Raw genomic sequence first — 19,717 nt, 5'->3', positions numbered from 1 at the left:
TCACTTTTCGTTTAATTGCGAAAATAGATATCGTCATTTAAAAATTTAAAAGCGTGAAATGCGTACTCCAGGAGTAATAATCTTTCGATTTATGCAATAAAATAATAATAGGAAACCACCCTATTCCCACGTACTACCCTTTTTCCCCAGCAAAGAGTACGACCTTGGGGAATTTATTTTCTTTAAAAGGCCGCGGCCTTTTAACAGTGGGGCCAAATTCGGAGAAAGTCGGCAAAATATCAAGGACTTGTCTGATTTGCATAAAAATTCATATGATTGCATATTATGGGCTGGTTATTAGGAATATGCAATAAAATTTTAAGAAAAGGAAAAGCGGAAAAATTATAAACAAATTAAAACATTTGCATTGAACTTTTGCATTGTTTTTTTTACTGAGAACGGAAATAATATCATATAATAAACTTGAGAAAAACACATGGACATATATAATCACATTTATATGTTTATAAATTTTATAAATATTGTTTTACAAGACAATTAATAGTTTAAGATATAAAAATTCAACTTCCAACATAGCTTTCACTACATAAATTTCAAGTAAAATATCATATCAATCACTTCTTAATACAGATAATACCTTTTTCAAAATAAATTCTAATATTAACAAGTTTAACGCTAAACAAATTCTTAAACATGTATCAGAAAAAAAATTGATTCACTTTGAATTTTTATTAATCGCTGTCTTCGCTTTCACTGTCCGTTGTAGATCTACTAACACTCTGAAAAAGAGCGCAGACATCCGGTTTTAGACTTCCATTCTTTCTCGGAGGTAATGGCCGCAAGGATGAGATAACTGGATCTGACGATACCATTAAAATTTTGAAAAGATCTCTATTAGTATCTTCTCTGGAGGTTTTTCTGCATCTTTTTTCCCGGAATCTCCTGAAATCTTTATTGCGCGCCTCCATAGCCTCTTCACTTAACATTCCTATGGGAAGAAGTGCAACTGCTATTACATCCGAACCATGAATTAATATTCGGTGAACTGATGCGGGCATTGGATACCATGGGTAGAGACGGACATAGTGCCTAGCTGTATGAATTGCATACTCTTGGAATGCTTGCAAATAAACAGCGTAACCATAGGAGAGAGTTCGTAGGATTGTGTCACACCGGCTGATTAGTTCCTCATCTAATTCAGTTACTGCGGCTGACTTTGAAGCGTTCAGGAAGAAACGACGCGCAGTATTTCCGTCGTTACTATTGCCGCTACCTTGCTTGACGATGTCTACTAGAAGACCCATCTCAGACTTGAACTTTTTTGAATTTCAATTTTCCTTCTCTGTATAAGATCTTTAGTATCTGTAGTTTTTTTCCATTCTAGAGTCTCTAACCGGTAGCTTACGTGTAAAAGCCATTCAAAGAATCGAATATAGGCATGGAGAAATGAAAGTCCATATCGAAACGATTCTGTATTTACTCCCCTCTCCAGAACTTTGTCGATGTTGTTCATTTCCCGGGGGAGTGCGCCACAAAGGCAGCACCGTTGAGACGAAGTGTGTGTAATGGCGTTGCATACCTTACCGTCAATCATTGACATTATCGTTGTATGGCGTACTTGAATAGGACCACAACTCGGTATGACAACATTCGAAGGTTCTAGTCTATCAATTTGTGTCTGAACGTTTTGCTGTTCATAAAGTACTGTTTCCTTATTTTCTTTTTTAAACTCTAGCTTATAAATCCTGCAATACCTTGTAGATGAAGGGCAAACATTCTGCCACACCACTACCTTTGCACTATTGTCTTCTTTGTAGTACAACTGAAGAGGGACGACACACGTCATTATAAGATCACTGTCGATAAAGTTGTCTTTAGAGACCTGTTTTTACATAGATTGGGAGCTGCTACCATCAAGCCCCCACACGCAGATCAAATGTAAATTTTGGAGAACGATGGGAGAAAGGGGCTCCATAACGTCCGCTTGCAGCTTGGCGATTCTGGAAACAGTTATGTCAAGTAAGGCCTGTACGTTAACTTCAGCCTTACGTTCAGTGATTATGACCGCAGTGTTGCACGGATAACACTTCTGTTTGGCTAAAAGGACCTTCTTATAAGAGGGATATAGATCTGATCCCCTTTCTATCGCCTGCGATCGTAAGGTTTGATATGATTTGGGAGACAAATCGGCTTCAATCATGAGAGAAAGGGCTTCTTCAGGGGAGTATGGATGGATGAACTTACTCTCTTTCGACTGAGACTTTTTCCAAGCATCTGCTATTTTTGATGCTCGAGTGAGAGTAGAGTGGAGAGCCTCTTTCACCAGTCCAACCTCTGCATCCCTGCCTTGAGCACAGAGAGCCTTTTCGGTCGCAAACGTTAGGGCCGGTGTACTCGTAGTTGCCGTCATTTCCTCCACCATTCTCATCTTACTGCGGTAGCTACTCTCCTCAAAGCCTCTTCTTGGCCGACCGCTGCCTGCAAAAATGTAATCAGCAATTTGATTGAATATACAAATACATTATAGTGTGCAACAGTACAAGTAATATGTCGATCAAAATATTTTAATTAGAATGTAAATACAAAATTATTACGTTGAAAATATTATAAATACCTGAAGTTTTTGTGGTCGTTTTTGTAGTTCAAGGAGTATTGATCACAATTTTAGCATCCAGCCAATCTCCATGGTAGCGAAGAAAGTCCTTTTCAATGCGGTGAGATTCCATCCATTTCTTTCGCACTTCCCCACAAAGCCGCCGCACCGTCCTTTTCATTTTCTCCTCTATCACATTGTCTTTGGGAAAACCAAATACTTCATCCAAATGAAGATATACACGCTGGTAAAGTTCTTTCCATGGAAGACGTTTTTCCGTCATCAACAGCTTATATAACTCATGCCTCGATATCGTTAACATAACCACGAGCACGTTTTAGAACACCGGAGAACCCTACTACCACTGGCCCTATCTCAATCACCATCGAAAAAGTAATGGACAAAATCTTCTCGGTGGCGATATGTGAGAGGTTTTGTTGCTTCCTATACCGCGGCGCGCGCCGCGGAGCGCTTACCAAAGTAATACATAGTTGCACTCTAAAGCAATTATCTCAAAAACCTGCGCGAACCAGCACCCAATTTTTTTCTGGCACTTCGAGCACATAACAAACATTTGATTCAAAGTAATATATGGATCCGACATCGTTAGACATTTTTTGTAGCTCAAGTGACATTTTGTGTTATTCTGAAACTTGTAGCACATGTTATGAAGGCCCAAAAAATGACTTCTTCTAGAAGTACTAGGGCCTGATATTTAAAGGTAGTGATCATCAAGTATTGGTTATCTCGTGGAGAGAAACACTTTTTGCTGGTACTTAGCAGTGGCCGTGAAGAACATGACGAATGAAACCAAAATCTGCGCGTGCTGGCGATGCATTTCTGCATCACTCATGTTTGTAGGGTTGCTGTCTCTACATTAATGACTGAAACGGAAATATTTCTTCAGATTCCATTGCTCCTGACATTATAATACCTAAGAAAAAATATTTAAATAAAATCCGGACATTATGAATTTTAGGGTTTTGGCAGACCAAAACAGTTTTCGCCCCACTGTGGGCCGTCGATCGTTCAGTCACCTATAAAAAATTGATAAAATAATGTTTCTTATACACTAAAGATGATTTATAAATTCAACCCAGCAATTGATTAGCAGGTATTTCAGTCAGGAAAAATGCAAGGCTTAGATAATATGTGTGCGTCGATCGAAGGTCAACAATTTTTCTCCTATTTCCATATTGTAGTTCAAATAATACCTCTATTTTGTAGTAAAAAAATAACATAATAAAAAAATTATTGTCAATAGTTTTTATTTGGTATTAGATTCACCTTACATTGCTTAAAGAACTTGCCTAACTGTAGGATTATATTCTAATTATTCCTTGATTTCAGCATTTCCTCATAACGTCAAGATCAATCCAAAGGAAGATGTCGTGGCGATTCCTAACACAAGTGGAAGCACTGGCCTTCCTAAAGGAGTAATGCACACTCATTATAACTTCATTGGAATGTTGAAGAGCTGGGGGAGACCAGAAAAAATTGAGGAGTAAGTTCTATCTTTCTCGAAAACTTTTATCATCGTCATACATCAACAATCCTGAATTTGGTTTGCCTCAGATCTCCATTCCTATGCGCTAGCGTTTTCATAGCGATATATTTCTTCTCTTTTACATCCTTTATCATCTGTCCTATGTTCCTCATTCGGAGAATTCCCTTGCCCTTCTTCCCTTTCACGTTTGTTTCCATCAGGCCATCATGTCTCATGGCGTGGCCGACTAAGCTATCCCGTCTTCTCCGTAGGGCAGAAGCGTAACTTTAGGGTAGAGGATGAGGGTGATAGATCCCCCCCAATTCTCAGAGAAATAAAATAAATATTTATTTGTCTAGTTTTGACGTCTGACAACTTTATTTGCTTAAAATTAAATATCATTGATTAATACCGTGGCAAAGAGGTACTATAACAATATCATGCTCCATGTGTAGCATCTGATGAATTGCTTCCTTACTTCTATGCTTGTATTCTCAGCTGCTAGAAGATTCTTCTTCTTGTTGAATGCTCTCTTCGCCTATGCTATTCTAATGATTATTTATTTCTCGCTTCGTAGATCGCTGGTTAATCGGGTTCCGAGATAGCAAAATTCTTCCATATCTTCAAACTTTTTGTTTTCCTGGTTTTATGTTAGTCCTAGACTCTTCTATTTTGCGGCATACTAATACCATATTTTTCTTTATGTTGATATATCAGGCCATTTCCTTTACCATATTTATCATATTTCTCTTCAAAGCATGCCTCGACTATGACTGCTGTGTCGTCTGCAAATCGAAGCGTACCAAATATTTTTCCGTGTATATTCCACCTGAATGCTTCTGTTTGATTTCAAAGGGAAGGATTCAGGTTGACTTCATGATGTTGTACAAAAGAGAGTCATATGGAATCATAGTATCGATCGAGGAAGACTAGTTAGTGGAGCGCGTGGCCACTGATCCAATCGACCCGGGTTTAAATCTAGGTGAAGATTTTGGTGCTGTTGGACGAACATCATCGCAGTCCAGGGAAAAGAATCTGCCTGAAAAGAAAGAAGATTTCACATGCTTATAGCTTATCCCAGGATCATCTTTATACCCTCAAGTTCCCAAACCTACTTTCGAATGCACGGCGAGTGAGTGAGAAAAGAACTTTTATTGACTAAATTTCAAGGAGAAAAAAAGGCCTTTTTCAAGCACTGGACAATATGGACTATTGTGAAAGAAAATGAGTCCTAATAATAGTTAGGTTTATAGATAATTCACATTTAATGGAAATTGTAAAAACACGAACCACTGCAGAAAAACAAGGGCCGAGATCGAAAACATTTTCGCAAATGCAGACCAGCAAGAAATGCGCGCTTATTTTGGAAAATACTTGTATTTGCAAATTTCATGCTTTTGGACCCGAAAAAATGTTTAAGTCAAAGGTTTACCCTATGAAAATACTATGACTTATTATGACCGCACTTGGCTAAAAAAATACAATTAAAATCAAATTGTTTTACTGCTTTTATACGCGACGTAAAAAACTTAGTTTGTTTTACGCGACTGCCCGAAAAGAAGTGTTGTTTCATAATTTCAAGCCAGTCAAGTTCCTTGCTACCCGTCGAACCCAGAAATTCAACTAAATGGTGTAAGATACCTTTTATAGGCCCTTTGTCTAATGCTGTATCCCAAGCTATCCCCAAAAACAAATAAAAAGTTGCTTTTTATAATAATAACACCTTGGGTAGACTGTTAAATAATGATAAAGATGTTATTGAACCAAAATTAAAATCTGGCGAATTTAAGTATACCGGGACTAGCCACGGTGATAACTTTACGGGAGTCACCCGCAATGCACAAATTGTGCGAAAAATCCACAGAGAAAAAATTTCCACAGGGAAGAATGACGCCTCGGTAGCTTAACTGGCTAAAGCACTCGGCCGGAAATCGAGGGATCCGGGTTCGAATCCCGGTCAAGGCGAATGATTTTTCTCTGTGGATTTTTCGCACAATTAAAATCTGGCATTTATAAATTAAAATGTAATGATTGTTATTCATGCTACATCGGCCAAACGGGACGAGACTTCAACACAAGGGTAAAGGAAAACAGGGCATGTTGGAAAAACAAGGACGATACGTCAGCTTTCGCCCGTCACCTCCTGGAAATGGGGCACGGAAGTAATTTCGACCCCGAAATACTCCATTTTACCAGTAAAGAAAGAAGGATGGACGCCTAGGAAATTCGAGAAATAGTCATAAATGGAAACCTTGTTAACGACATAACATTTCCCAACCCACCCCCCTTATTACTCATCACCCTCCCAAATCCCCCACCCCAACAACCCACCAAACAAACTGTGTCCCCCTCCCGCCCTATTCTTTTCCACGAATCACCAATCCCAGCTTGAATCTAAACCTTTTCCCCTCACGCCTACACCAACAACCACTATATATACACCTTGCCCCACCATATATTGTATGTATTTGAAAATGGTGTAATAGCGGAAACCGGTAATAAAATAGAAACTGTGAATTTTGTGGAAGTAAAGTGTTTTTCATTATTAATAATTTCGTATGTTTCTTCCGTTGTAGTATGTTAATGGCTGCACCAATTTTGATGAACACGCTATCATGCGTATTGTTTCGTATTCGGCATTGCCACTGGCTTCACTGGAAGGGCCACGCTGACAGGCTAACACTTCTTTAGCATCCTTATTGGCATGCCTCCTTCACATCACGCGTGTGACGCATGGTGGTATATCGCAAGGATCTTGCAAGATAGCGAGATTTATTGCGTGATCGCGCGAAAAAATTCTGCATTGTAGTAGTCATTATAGACAAGGCAATATAATATTTTCAAGACTTCCCGAACGATGCATTTCATCACTAAGATTCTTCAGGGTGAAATTCACTCTTAATTAATCAGGTACATTGGGAATACTTAGTGTACGGCAGATTTCCGTCACTTTATTTACGAAAAAAGTGCCTCGATTATATTGATAACGCGAAAATCTCGACTTTCACTATTTGACAACTTTTAAATGAAATCAACAGTCGGATTTCAGATATCATTTTCAATTTTGTATAAATAAACATGAAAATATCATCAAATGGCCTATTCATGTCACAAGATAGAGCCTAAATTTAACAGACCTGAATGTTTTAATGTAACTAAAATAAGCATAGTTTCTAATTTGACAGAAATACTCCTGAAATGGCCACCATTTACTTATGCATAAGAATCCCAATTATGTACCTGGCTTAAGAATCATTTGCTCACAATTTCTGTTAAGATATTGTCCTCTAGCAATTAATTGTGGCATTACTAGGAATGAACCTCAAACCCAGGCTTCACTCTTCTCTTTACATGACCATGACACAGATCGCAAAGGATTATAAGGAATGTTGTGGGACTCATGCTAAATTATGCCGTTGGATCTGTGATGAATATTGTTAATTCAATATACATGGGATTCACATTTCACTCAATTTCCAAGTTTGACAAAAGTACATTCCTTGATCAACTCATAAAAATTAAGGTAAGGACCTCTCTCTTATTCTCCTTTTTTGGATAAATATGTGATACTCTCTGATTTTGAAATGTTTATCTAATTTAGCCTAATTTATTTCAGCCAGAGTCCATATTTATATTCCCATACGTTGCAAATTGGCTGATTCGCCTACCTGAGTTGGACAACTACGATTTGTCATTCATAAAGCAAATAGGAGTGGGAGGCTCCGTTCTCGATTCTGCCGCAGCCAATATCATCGAGAAAAGGTTACCCTCGGTGACTCTTATACAGGTAATTTCTCACGCTTGGAAGCCTCACCATGGGTTGATATAAATTGAAATCAAAACAAAAGCAAATAATGCAATTGGAGCATACTTAAAAAAATTCAATGCAGGTTATCTATGATCATTATCAACGAGACTTAAATTTTGTGAAAACAGTTGACTTGAGATTTTTAAAAGCTTGACTTTGTTGAATTTTAGTAATTTGAACATGCCAGTATATGAGTCTTTCTAGTTGTATGATGAAAAATGGTTTCTAATCTGATTAATTTGCAAATATTTATCTCACTGAGTTTTTAATATATTTCAGAAAGAGATAAGTAATAGGTAAATTTATATCATTTCTCATATGTGATCATTGAAATTGTCTTTAAGGTTTACGCAAGTACTGAGGCGTTAACGGTGGCATCATCAATACTAAAAGTTGCAGACAGCTCCTCACCTGATAGTCAGCTCATAGCTGGAGTCAAATTCAAAAACTTTAAGGAAGGTATGAAAAATAATTCAACATTATATACGGTGTTGATCCTTACTTCCCAATAGCTAACATGTGACTTAAGTTATGTGCCAGATAGTCTCTTCAACAATTTCTTATTTACATTGATTCTGATGGAGATTGAAAAGTGAAGATGCCAATATGTTTTAGTTTTTCAATTCAACACCAATGACTTGTGAGCCATTCACGGCAAAAAAATTGATGGTCTTAACCCTACTACAGATAAGTTGATGACCTGATTCAGTCCCTCCAAGTGGGTCATTGCTTCACAGCTACTCCTTGGCTTAGCCTTATATTGGCGTCACATCGTTCATTATTGTTAAAATTCATGTGAGTGATCCTTCAATCCAATGATAAAGGACGAGATAATGAAAAGGAACTCTCATGACATCACCAACTCATGAAATGTGGGTGGTGACGTTGAGACGTTTTTTTTCTTATTTTCAACTTGTGATAGAATGTGATTGAGGTAGATTGTTTCTCGTTGTAATTTACCTTTCTCCTCCATCTGCCAAATTATTTCAATGACTTGAAATTTCATTTCTGAGTGAATGACCCAAATATGGCTCACTCATAAGGCATATGCAGGTCTATTTGAAATGCATTTGAACCAGAGATGTGATACAACTTGCTTAAAATTTTTATTGTGCCTAAAATTAGAACTAATTGCGTTATACTAACTGGGTGTTGGGAATGTGGTGGTGTTGCCTGTCTGTGTGATTGCAGGCATCATTACCATAGGCTAGTAATTTATAACAATTCTTTCACTTTGCAGAGGTGCACGTATCATGTGGACCAATCTTGCCACTTGTGAAAGCAAAGGTCAGTAAACAGAGGCAAAGTATTTTATCATTTCCTGCCATGCTTCCCTTGTAAAGCATCTTGTAGAGTTTAGTGTAGTTGAGATTCATTTAATCTAACTTATTTTCAAGTGCAAGTTTGTGATCCACTGTATGACATCTAGCAGCATAAATAAAATCTAAATTCTATGCTTTGCACTGTCCTGAATAGTTGTGGAAGTACATAGAATAGAAAGATACCTAATTAGAGAGATGACTATTCAATTCAATGAACATAGGTACTTATTTACCACAGAGTCTTGGATCCTTCTTTAAGGTTACCTAAAATTCTTAATTCTAGACTGCAAGATTACTATTCAAATAATTGTACCTCACTTTTTTCATATTCAAAATGTTATGAATATGAAATGATGTAGCATTATAGCAATTTTCGTGTATAATATTATGCTTTAGTCATGAGTTTTCTTGCTCAACAGATAGTGGATAAAGACAAGGGATGCAGCGTTGGAAGGCTGGAACCAGGCACCCTGTTTGTCAAGAGTCCATATTTGATGAAGGGCTATTTGAGTTCAAAGCATGAGAAGGTAATTTGCAATATCATGTGCTATTCACATGCCACATTTTTAAGGCTTTCCTTAAGTTCTTGCCATGTCCATTTCACAAACTATTTCCTCAAATACTAACTTCCCAGAGAATATAGAGTTGATTTAATTGTACTTCACAGGGGTGCTGCTAGGAATTAAGGCTGGGGGGGTTTAAGTGCAACTAATACTGGAGGTGTGGGGGTATGGAATACCCACCAGGTTAAGGGGTATGTGCGAGATTAATAAATTGCTGAATTTTAAGATAAATGGTTCAAAATGGTGAATTTTACGGCTTTCTGAGGGATATTTTATTAATCCTTACAGTATTCTATAAGTAACATCAATCCAATGAAATAAAATGGATTAAACTTTAAAAAATTTCTGAGCTCTGGAGTGGGTTTTATCCCACAAAACCCCCTCCTCGCTGCACCACTGGTACTTCATGCCAGTTTTCAATACATTTTGAAGATACTATAAAATGCAATGAAACCGTTTGTGAAGTCAAAGTCAAGTATTTGTGGAAAATTGCCAATTACTTATAATTGATAAATTTTTCACGGAATAAAGGCATCTTATGACTTAAAATAATGATATGCAATATTAGTAATTATTAGCAATTGACACCCACCAAAGGTCAGTCCTGTTCAGGGCCACGTACCGGCAGGTGCAGACTGCTGTGGGCCACACAGTTAAGGGGGCTATTTCTCTTTGGGGCCTCACAGCCAAACTCTACCCTGGCCCACAAGAAGTCTGTGGGCGGCCATGATCCTGTGTGCAAGTGGTGGGCATCAGGGGGCACTGTTCCAATCCATAGATCGACCTAATTTCTTGATAAATGAGCAATTTATAAATAAATACTCTCAGCATGGAATTCTAGGGAAAGGTCTTCCATGAATTGATGCATGAATGGAGAAGATGTTATAGCCAGAACTTGATCCAATTCACCCTCTTCTGGCCTCTCTCTTAAGTGCGTTTCAAATGGCACATAATACGGTGGTTTCCTATTATTTTTTATTGCCTAAATCGAAAGGTTATTACTCCTGGAGTACGCATTTCAAGCTTTTAGATTTTTAAATGACGATATCTATTTTTCGCGATTAAATGAAAAGTGAAAATTTTCATGCGCGCCAAAACGCGACAGCTAAGTGTGAATGCTGGGAAAACTCCGTGTGATGTCGTTCTGGTCCCTGCTGCCGCAAGTGAGGTGACCTTGGGGCAAGGCTTTGAGGGCTGATACGATGCAGGATGCTAGCAGGTAGCAGAGTACCATGCTAGCTGGTAGCACTTGGCTTAAATAAGGATTATTAATACCTTATCAAATGAAGAAAACTTTCCGACCTTAGCCAGTTTTAATAGGTGATTATTAAGAGATGTTTCCCTGAGCTCTGTGCTCATGCATGCATTGGTAATCTCAGACGATGTTAAACTCCTATCTACTCGTATAGAAACTAGGTCCCTGTGACGTCACGTGGAGTGGCATCGCATGGGCACCAATCTGGCCTTTTTCGAATGAGGATAAAATTGACCATTGCTGTTTAAACCGGTATTTCGATAACCAAATAATTTGTATATTATGAATACACTAATGGTGGGTAAGGAATCGCAATCAATGCCTTTCGTTTTATTTGATGAAGGAAACTACCCTATTGTATTTGGCAATCACCATTGCAGAACTTGCATGCCTTATAAGGATCATATCCCTGTGTAAAAGAGCTAATGTACACTTGTTTGATCCCCTGATTGATTGAAGAGGAAAGTGGAACCTTATCTTATTCTATTTAGACAAATATCTATGAGAGATTCATTCAATTTCTAATAAAAAATAATGGGGATAAAGCACTCTCAAAAATTTGCTTCTAAGGTACAGTAGATCCCCAATTTACAATGCGTTCCACTTGCAATGGATTTGGCTTACGAAATGCTCTGATTTTTAGAACTTAAATACATACCGTATATGTCTGAATATAGTCCCCCCTTTTTTTCCAAAAATGCCCGTAGTAAAAGTAAAGGGGGGGGACTATATTTAAACAGATTTTTTTAACTTTTCCCGAAACTCAAGCCTCAAAATTAGGGGAGGGGGACTATATTCGGAGAAATACGGTATTTATAATTTTGCCGATTTTACTTTTTCTGGCACAATTTGTCATCTATCAAGTAATTCCACACCTTATTTGACAACAAAACGCATTTTTACCATAACAAAATATTCAAGTGCTGCTGCTCTTGAAACTGATTCCTCATATAGTAATAATAAAATAGTAAAGTATAGTTAAAAAGATTTTGTTAATATGAACAGCGGTATGTCTTTTTTAAATGGCACCCTATATTTTTTATTCGGCAATTCATTTCCTCTCCTAAAGACTTATTCTAAAATGTAGTACAGTGGACCATTAACATAAACACAGGGTTATGAAAAATGACTGACTCACTAGCGCTCAGTGCAGGTATGCGGGTGTTGGAACTACTCCACTTGCTGACGTTGACAGTGAACAAATGAAAACATAGTAAATTGTACACCAGTCATTCATAAAAAATATAGGGTGCCATTTAAAAAAAGACATACCACTATTCATATCTTTGTAAACAACAAAACTACAAGGAAGGCAGTCATGCTTATTAATGTCACCCTGACGGCTAAAGAACATTTGCTGGACACATTTTTGAATTTACATCTGGACAAAAAGTTATTTTGGGTGGTCAAGATATATGGGACTCCCTGTATAAATGTGTTTCACTACATTTTATCGTCATCTACCTCATTATGGAAATAAAAAAATAGATGCCACAAAATGCGATAAACTGTTGTTGAAAGTGCGATAAAATAAAAATCAAAGTGCAATTTTCACATATCTCTAATCATGACTTATTAATCTCAACCAAAAAATATGATCACTATGGCAAAAGAAATTATGACTAAATTATTTTTGGCCAAATTTTTAAAAGTGAAAAACGTGGTAGTTCATGTGGAGGATTAACTGGTTAAAGCAACTGCATATGTATTAATACTATTTATGAGCAACTTTTGCTGGGTATTTGTACTATTGCCTCTGAGAAAAAAGTATCAAAGTTCATTTTAAATTGCATATACTTATGGTATGAAGAAAATGTATATACTGAAGCAAAGACCAATTTATGCAGTACCTACATATTTGATAAATTTCTTCTCAATATATTGCTAATATTATTGTCATTCCTCTGATATTGAAACTAGGGATATACATGTGAGGATGTTGATGGGTGGCTTGACACAGGAGACATTGGCTTCTTCGACGAAGATGGTGAACTATACATATTGGACCGCAGAAGTTTCATGTTTAAATACAATATGCATCATGTAAGTATTTTCCAAAACTTGATTATAGAACTCATGTAGCTGTGATGAAAAACTTTATAATTTCTGTTAAGGTTGGGTATGGGAGTGATAGCATTCAATTTCTATAGTTTTTTGAAGCTCTTTTTGTGTCGCATGAAAAAGCATGTGTATACTGTCCTGACGTATGTAATGAGAGTGTACTTAACCATTTGTCCCAGGGTGGCGTGAAGAAAAATGCTATCCAGATTATGAAGAAGAATACTTTCCATATTTTTGGGTGCATTAACTCTGTGTTTGCCCAGGTTTTTTTTAATTTTTGGTTTTTATATTTCATATTATAAATATTGCGTTGCTAAGATCTGTGATGGCTTAGTGAAGGACGTGTCCAACTGGAATAGTGAAGTCTATGAGATCAGGTGCCCGTCGTGGGATACCCCACTTTTTCAGTTTCCAGATAATATTTTTCAGCTTGTTCACTCATTTCTGTATTTATTAACAGGTTTCTAATGATTGTAAATTCACCTCATTTGCTTCATATGCTATTTTCTTCTTATTATAAAAATTAACTCATATTACCAAAAATTCGTCAAATAATATAATAAAAAGGTGAAACCACATATAATAAAGGTTTCCTAAAGATTTTGAACATATACATTTGATTGTTTTTGAGACCTAATTTTTTTCCCTAACCCACTGCAAAATCAGCAAAAATGCCTCTGCACTTTTTGCATAGTATGTATGTACCTAGAAAGTCAGTTGACACTCAAAGGGTTAATACATTGATCGATTCATCTTTATAGGCAACTGCAGATTGGTCCAATTTTTTGCACCCATTACAAATTATATGCGTTTGCCTCTATCAGGGATGCCGACTGACAAAAAATATTGGGGGGGCCCAAACTGGGGATCTTGCCACAGTAAATTTTATAAGTAGTGAGTTTTAAGTTATTTAAGCATTTTATAAGAGTCATACCATTCAACAGTCAAAATTAGAACCCTAATAACTCGAATCTCGATATCTGGACACTCTGGGGAAAATCGACAAGCCTGACACATTTTTTCCTCACACCCATAACGAATTTTTGAGGGGGCTCGGGCCCCCTCAGGCCCCAGAGTCTCTGTCTCAGGTGTCATGTACTCACGAACATATCTGCACTTGTGTCTAAGGGAACATTCTCACCCAGACCACCAGGGGCGCAGCTAGGAATTAAGGCTAGGGGGGGTTTTAGGCGCAACTAATACTTACAGGTGTGGGGGTATTGCATACCCACCAGGGTAAGTAGGAGTTGCAGGGGGGCCCTCCTCCAGAAAAATTTGAAGAATAATGGTTCAAAATGGCGAGTTTTACGGCTTTCTGAGGGATATGTGATAAATCCTATCTCTATTCTATAAGTAATACTGATCCAGATAAGTAAAATGGATTAAGCTTTAAAATTTCTCTGAGCTCTGGGGGGGGTTTTATCCCCCAAAACCTCCCCCTCACTGCGCCACTGCAGACCACCACTCTGCTTTCTTCAGGTATCACCTGCAGAACTGGAGACGGTGGTGGGTGAGCACCCAGCAGTCCTGTCTGTAGGAGTCATAGGTGTGCCTGACAAGGAAACCACTTACGCTGCCCGTGCCTACGTTGTCCTGAAGGCAGGTTGCACAGCAACGGAAGAGGAAATAAAGGAATTTGTGGCAGGTAAAAAAGAATTTTTATAGCTAAAATTTTAGTCCGAATTTATTCAGGAGTGGCTGCAGAGGAGAGAAGTTGGAAATTCATGAAGGGAGAGAGATAATTATATGTACATTGTACATAGTAGGTAGGTGCCATTCATGAAATAGCATGGGATACATCACATCTCAACCGTCATTTGAAATTGCTTTTCACTTGAAAAATTCAGAAGCCAACAAAAGGGAATGAAAGTGGATATGGCATTTGTGAATACATAACATCTTAGCTGTAACCAAAAAGTCTCTATTAAATAAGAAACAACGGCTTTTGAACATTTGATACAATAACTGGTGTATTTAAATCTATTAGCAAATTTAGATGGTTAATAAGTGAAAACATGGCCATAATCCTTCGTTTTCAGATTTCTCATGGGAGAATGTCAGAGTTAACAAATTTACTGAAACTCAATTAGATGTTGGTAGATGAGTAGAGGAGCTGATAAGAGTATTTCATTGACATTTTTGGGGGGCTAGAAAATTATTTTGGAGGGGAAGGGTTAGACATCTTTTTTTGAGGGTCAAAGATGGTTGTCGTCGGCATTTAAGTCACTGAGGGGAGGTATGGGATTTATATGACAAGTAAAGCAAGTGCAAAGTCACCGTAGCTATGTTGCCATCCAAACTAATAATAATAATGAATCTAAATTGTACAAGTACCGATTTAGCTGTTTCAAAACAAAGCTTTTTATTAGAGAATACCCATATATTTTAAGATCTATGTGGCTAAATTCTCAAAATATTGCAATTTCAATGAAAAATGTGTGAACAACTTACCAAATGATGACATAAATGATAAGGAATGTATTCAATACATGTTTCCTTATCTATAAAGTTATGAAGACATTCTTTTCAAACTTCAATTAGCTTTCTAGTGACACTTTAAGTACCTAATTTTAACTTTTGGAATTATAGCTTCTCTGTTTTCAATCACATCGTCAACCTATCCTACAGTGATGACGGCACATAAACGGTATGATAACTTTCTTCAAAAATCATTACTAAACAAAGCTATTACAAAACTATTACCATTGCACAAGTATTTATCCCTCGATAAAATATTATTTCTTAAATATGCATCTGTAATATAGCAGAGTTAATTTACATGCTGTACCATTTCAACACATGCTTATGCACTTATCCCTGAAATTGTTACTGCATAAAAAATGCTCCGAAGAGCAAAACTCAATTCATAATAGTAATTTTCCTCCTATGAACACAATAGCCCCTTTCTTTACAAAATTATTAAGTTACAGAGGATCAATCTTACAGCAAATTCAATCACACATTGAATCTCCATTATTTTCGGAAATCAGTTTAAAAAAATATCAGCACAAATACAAAAAAGTATCAGCACAAATGTATCTGTTGCTATGTTAAATTTTTTTATTTATGGACAAGGCAAAGAATTTCATGATTGATGACATAACGTGAAAGTAGAACCAAATCAACAAAACTTTTACATTTTGAAAATAAAAAAATCACCTCATATATTATATGGTGAATCCGTTGTAAGTTGAACCAATCATTAAGCCAAGGTCTGCAGTAATTGTCAACTCTCATGCTTCTGGACTCAATTCAGTGTTGTTGTGTTAATTGGCCAAAACATATTGATGAATTAAAGTGCCTTATTCAATTTACTTTCACCACAATTGCTTTATTACCATCAAGATTTTTTTTCAATGGACGATTAATTTAAGCTCTTTTTCATCATGCAGACAGGAAAGTTTTCTACAAACACTTGCACGGAGGAGTGGTTTTTGTGGATCATCTGCCAGAGAGCAGAGGCGGAAAGTTGGATCGACCAGCTCTCCTCAACATGGTCGTCAGAGAACAAAAATCAAAAGGCACAACAGCTGCCTCCTGATTGGCTAATTACTGGATGGATTTTTAAGTTCTTTTACCCTATAATATATATTATATTCCTGACTGACTATCCAAGTGAAAAGATCCTATGCTGTGGCAAGTTTTGTGGTGAAAAAGAAAGAATTCTTTTAATGGCAGCAGCAGGACACCTTTTTGCCTCAGATTTTAGCGTGTGATTTAAAATACTGCCCAGTGAGACTGAATGAATTTAATTCCTTAGTATTTTTGCTTTTATAATTAGTCAATACTTATGTAAATTATTTCATAATGAAAGCTCAGCAAGCATTGAAATAAAAGCCAATGTCAACTTACACTTTAAGGCTTCCAGCTAAATTTTATCATAGAAAATGTTGGTGAAAAACGTCCATAGGCATTTAATGGGGGTGAATGAATCGTTTAATTTACTGTTCAACCTGAAGTCTGAGGTAATATAACACTGTTTGAAATGAGGTACCCTGGCTTTGTTAAAGGGCGGGAATTTAGTTTCAAAAAGTAGATTAAAACTTGAAGAATGAGTGCACCTACGGGATTTATATGCATAGGATCCACCATATATGTAGAAACTATGCAGGGAAACTATTAACTTTTGTCAAATGAATCAATAGCTTCAACCATACCACATCAATATAAGAAGAGAATGTGAAATATATTTTGAGTCTAGTCAGGGCTCAGATGGTTATACACTGACACAGTATAAACCTTCTTAAACTGCTTTAAAACTTTCGTTTGAAAGTAACCAACAAAGAGAGCAAAAAAATGAGAGTGTTACGGCAAAAAAGTGGAAAAGAATGCAGTGTTAAAGAATTTTTCTATAATTTCTGCAATATTGGATTAAAGCTAGCAAAACATGGTGAAAAGTAAAGAAAATAGATGCTACTAGCATTATCAATCAGAACTGAGCTGAACAATCAGAAATGTGCTGAGAAGGACAAAGTTTGAAAGGTTATATCAAAATATAACCCAGCACCTTTGAGGTAAATCCGTATAAGGGTTAATGACAAACCACTGCCATTTTTACACATGAATTTATGACCCATCTTTTTTCTAAAGAAATGCTAAATAGCATTGCTCCATAAGTTCTTTTCAATAATTGTGAAACCTATTTGGCCTCAAAGGAGAGTCGAGAGTGCTTAGTTTTGTAACCTACTGCTCCATTTTTTCCATAGAATGGCATTGGGCATTTGGTGGTGGTTGCATAGCAGTCCACCACTTCCTGCAGCCTAGCGATAGATATATCCCCATTGAGAGATTAAGAATGAAGGGGATCTCCCTGAGCTTACCCTCAGATCAAAGGCTTCCGACAGAGAGAATGGCATGACCCACCGGTGATCTGTGACTGGTAGCCTGGATAGGTGCTGGGCAATCGCAGCTTTCCCCCAACACATTCCAATGTAGAAAACACACTCAGTCATACCTTCTGATGTCTCTGTTCTGAAGAATTTTCTCATCAGTTATCACAATAGGGTGGTTTCCTATTATTTTTTTATTGCCAAAATCGAAGGATTATTACTCCTGGAGTACGCATTTCATGCTCTTAGATTTTCGAATGACGATACCTATTTTTCGCGATTAAACGAAAATTGAAAATTTTTAATTGCACGAAAACGCGACGGCTAAATAGGGATGATAGGAAAAGATGTATTTCTAGTTTCAGCTGTTGCCTTTTGAGATGACCTTGGGGTGAGGCTTTGAGCGCTGATACTACGCAGGCTGCTAGCAGGTAGCTGAGTACCCTACTAGCTAGTAGCACTTGGCTTAAATAAGGATTATTATTACCCCATCAAACGAAGGAAAGTATCCGAACTTAGCCAGTTTTAATAGGTGATTATTAAGACATGTTTCCTTGAGCTCCGTGCCTCATGCATGCATTGGTAATCTCATACAATGTAAAACTCCTATCTACTCGTATAGAAACTAGGTCCCTGTGACGTCATGTGGAGTTGCATCGCATGGGCACCAATCTGGCCTTTTCCAAATGAGTATAAAATTGACCATTAACATTCGTCTGAACTGGGATTTCCAAAACCAAATAATTTGTATATTCTGAATACACTAATGGTGGGAAACGAATCGCAATCAATGCCTTTCGTTTCCTTTGATGAAGGAAACTACCCTATTAGGGTGAACCACTCTTCTCCCTGCTGGCAATCATTCCAATAGTTTTTTCCTTCAATAATAATATGACAGCACCAGCTGCTCTCTGTATGTGGCAGTCAGTAAGTTTCCACCATCCTTTTAGCAATTTTATGTTTGGTAAACATTATTTAAGGAAATCGATCATACAAGAGGTATCAACTTAACTCATTGCCCTTCTTGTTAGGAATTAAAAGGGACTTTTAATTCCTAACAAGAAGGAATTAAAACATTTTAGCCCTGTAATCCGAATTCTTTGAAGATGATCATACCAAGGTTCTTTAAAATGAAAAACTGAGGGACTCATCTTGATGATGAGTTTTTCATTTGGTAATAAAAAATATGATGGTATAGCGGACTCCTGCCCTAGTAGCATTAAAAGGATTATATCTAGATTTAATACGTATCATAGTATACACTGTATACATATTATATCTGTGTAAAATACGTGCAAATGTCCTCTACTACGCAGATAATATCTAGATATTATACGTATTATATCTGCTGCTATAATATGGATTTTATATAGATTAAATATGTGTAAATCGTCGTAAATCTGTATATTATACATATTTTATACATGTCTGATGATCCCTGGTTACACTGTAAGGAAATTATTTGTATATTTTAAAGATTCTGGTACACATCAAGGACCATGGATCATCAGACATGTATCAAATATGCATAATATACAGTTTTGCAAATCTGTATACCGATATATTCAGAATTCTTAAAAATATACAGATATAATCCTTTTGGTGCTACTAGGGTGATTATCCTGCGGTGGTTTATCTGTGTTGCAGATTACATATTCATAAATGAGTTCACATTGTTGGACGTGATGTGCGATTGCGTCCCGCAGCAGTTGCATCCCGGGCAGCTTGTGAGGGACATGACTTCGTGGCGTGGTGCCTGAAAGTGTAGTTTCGGACGTTGCAGAGTGATCTTGAAGCATTCATGCAAGCAACTTTTCTGAATCCGTGATCTCGCAGCCA

At 37.0% G+C, this 19,717-nt stretch overlaps 1 protein-coding gene across 2 annotated transcripts in view; it reads left to right on the top strand.

The window, feature by feature from the left end:
* Positions 1-16,900, top strand: part of LOC124162570 (4-coumarate--CoA ligase-like 1) — a 48,839-nt gene extending 31,939 nt beyond the window's left edge. For both annotated transcript variants that reach the window (XM_046539148.1, XM_046539147.1), the window contains exons 6-14: positions 3,905-4,058; positions 7,407-7,563; positions 7,657-7,827; positions 8,193-8,307; positions 9,089-9,135; positions 9,590-9,697; positions 12,909-13,031; positions 14,529-14,694; positions 16,442-16,900. In XM_046539148.1, coding sequence (XP_046395104.1) covers positions 3,905-4,058; positions 7,407-7,563; positions 7,657-7,827; positions 8,193-8,307; positions 9,089-9,135; positions 9,590-9,697; positions 12,909-13,031; positions 14,529-14,694; positions 16,442-16,590 — 1,190 coding nt within the window. In that variant the 3' untranslated portion in view covers positions 16,591-16,900. The remainder of the gene's footprint in view (positions 1-3,904; positions 4,059-7,406; positions 7,564-7,656; positions 7,828-8,192; positions 8,308-9,088; positions 9,136-9,589; positions 9,698-12,908; positions 13,032-14,528; positions 14,695-16,441) is intronic.
* Positions 16,901-19,717: the final 2,817 nt, after the last annotated feature.

Source organism: Ischnura elegans, chromosome 7 (assembly GCF_921293095.1).
Source record: "Ischnura elegans chromosome 7, ioIscEleg1.1, whole genome shotgun sequence".
In the NCBI taxonomy this organism is placed as follows: domain Eukaryota; kingdom Metazoa; phylum Arthropoda; class Insecta; order Odonata; family Coenagrionidae; genus Ischnura; species Ischnura elegans.
The sequence above is the reverse complement of the archived record's forward strand: the minus strand, read 5'-3'. Positions and strand labels throughout refer to the sequence as shown.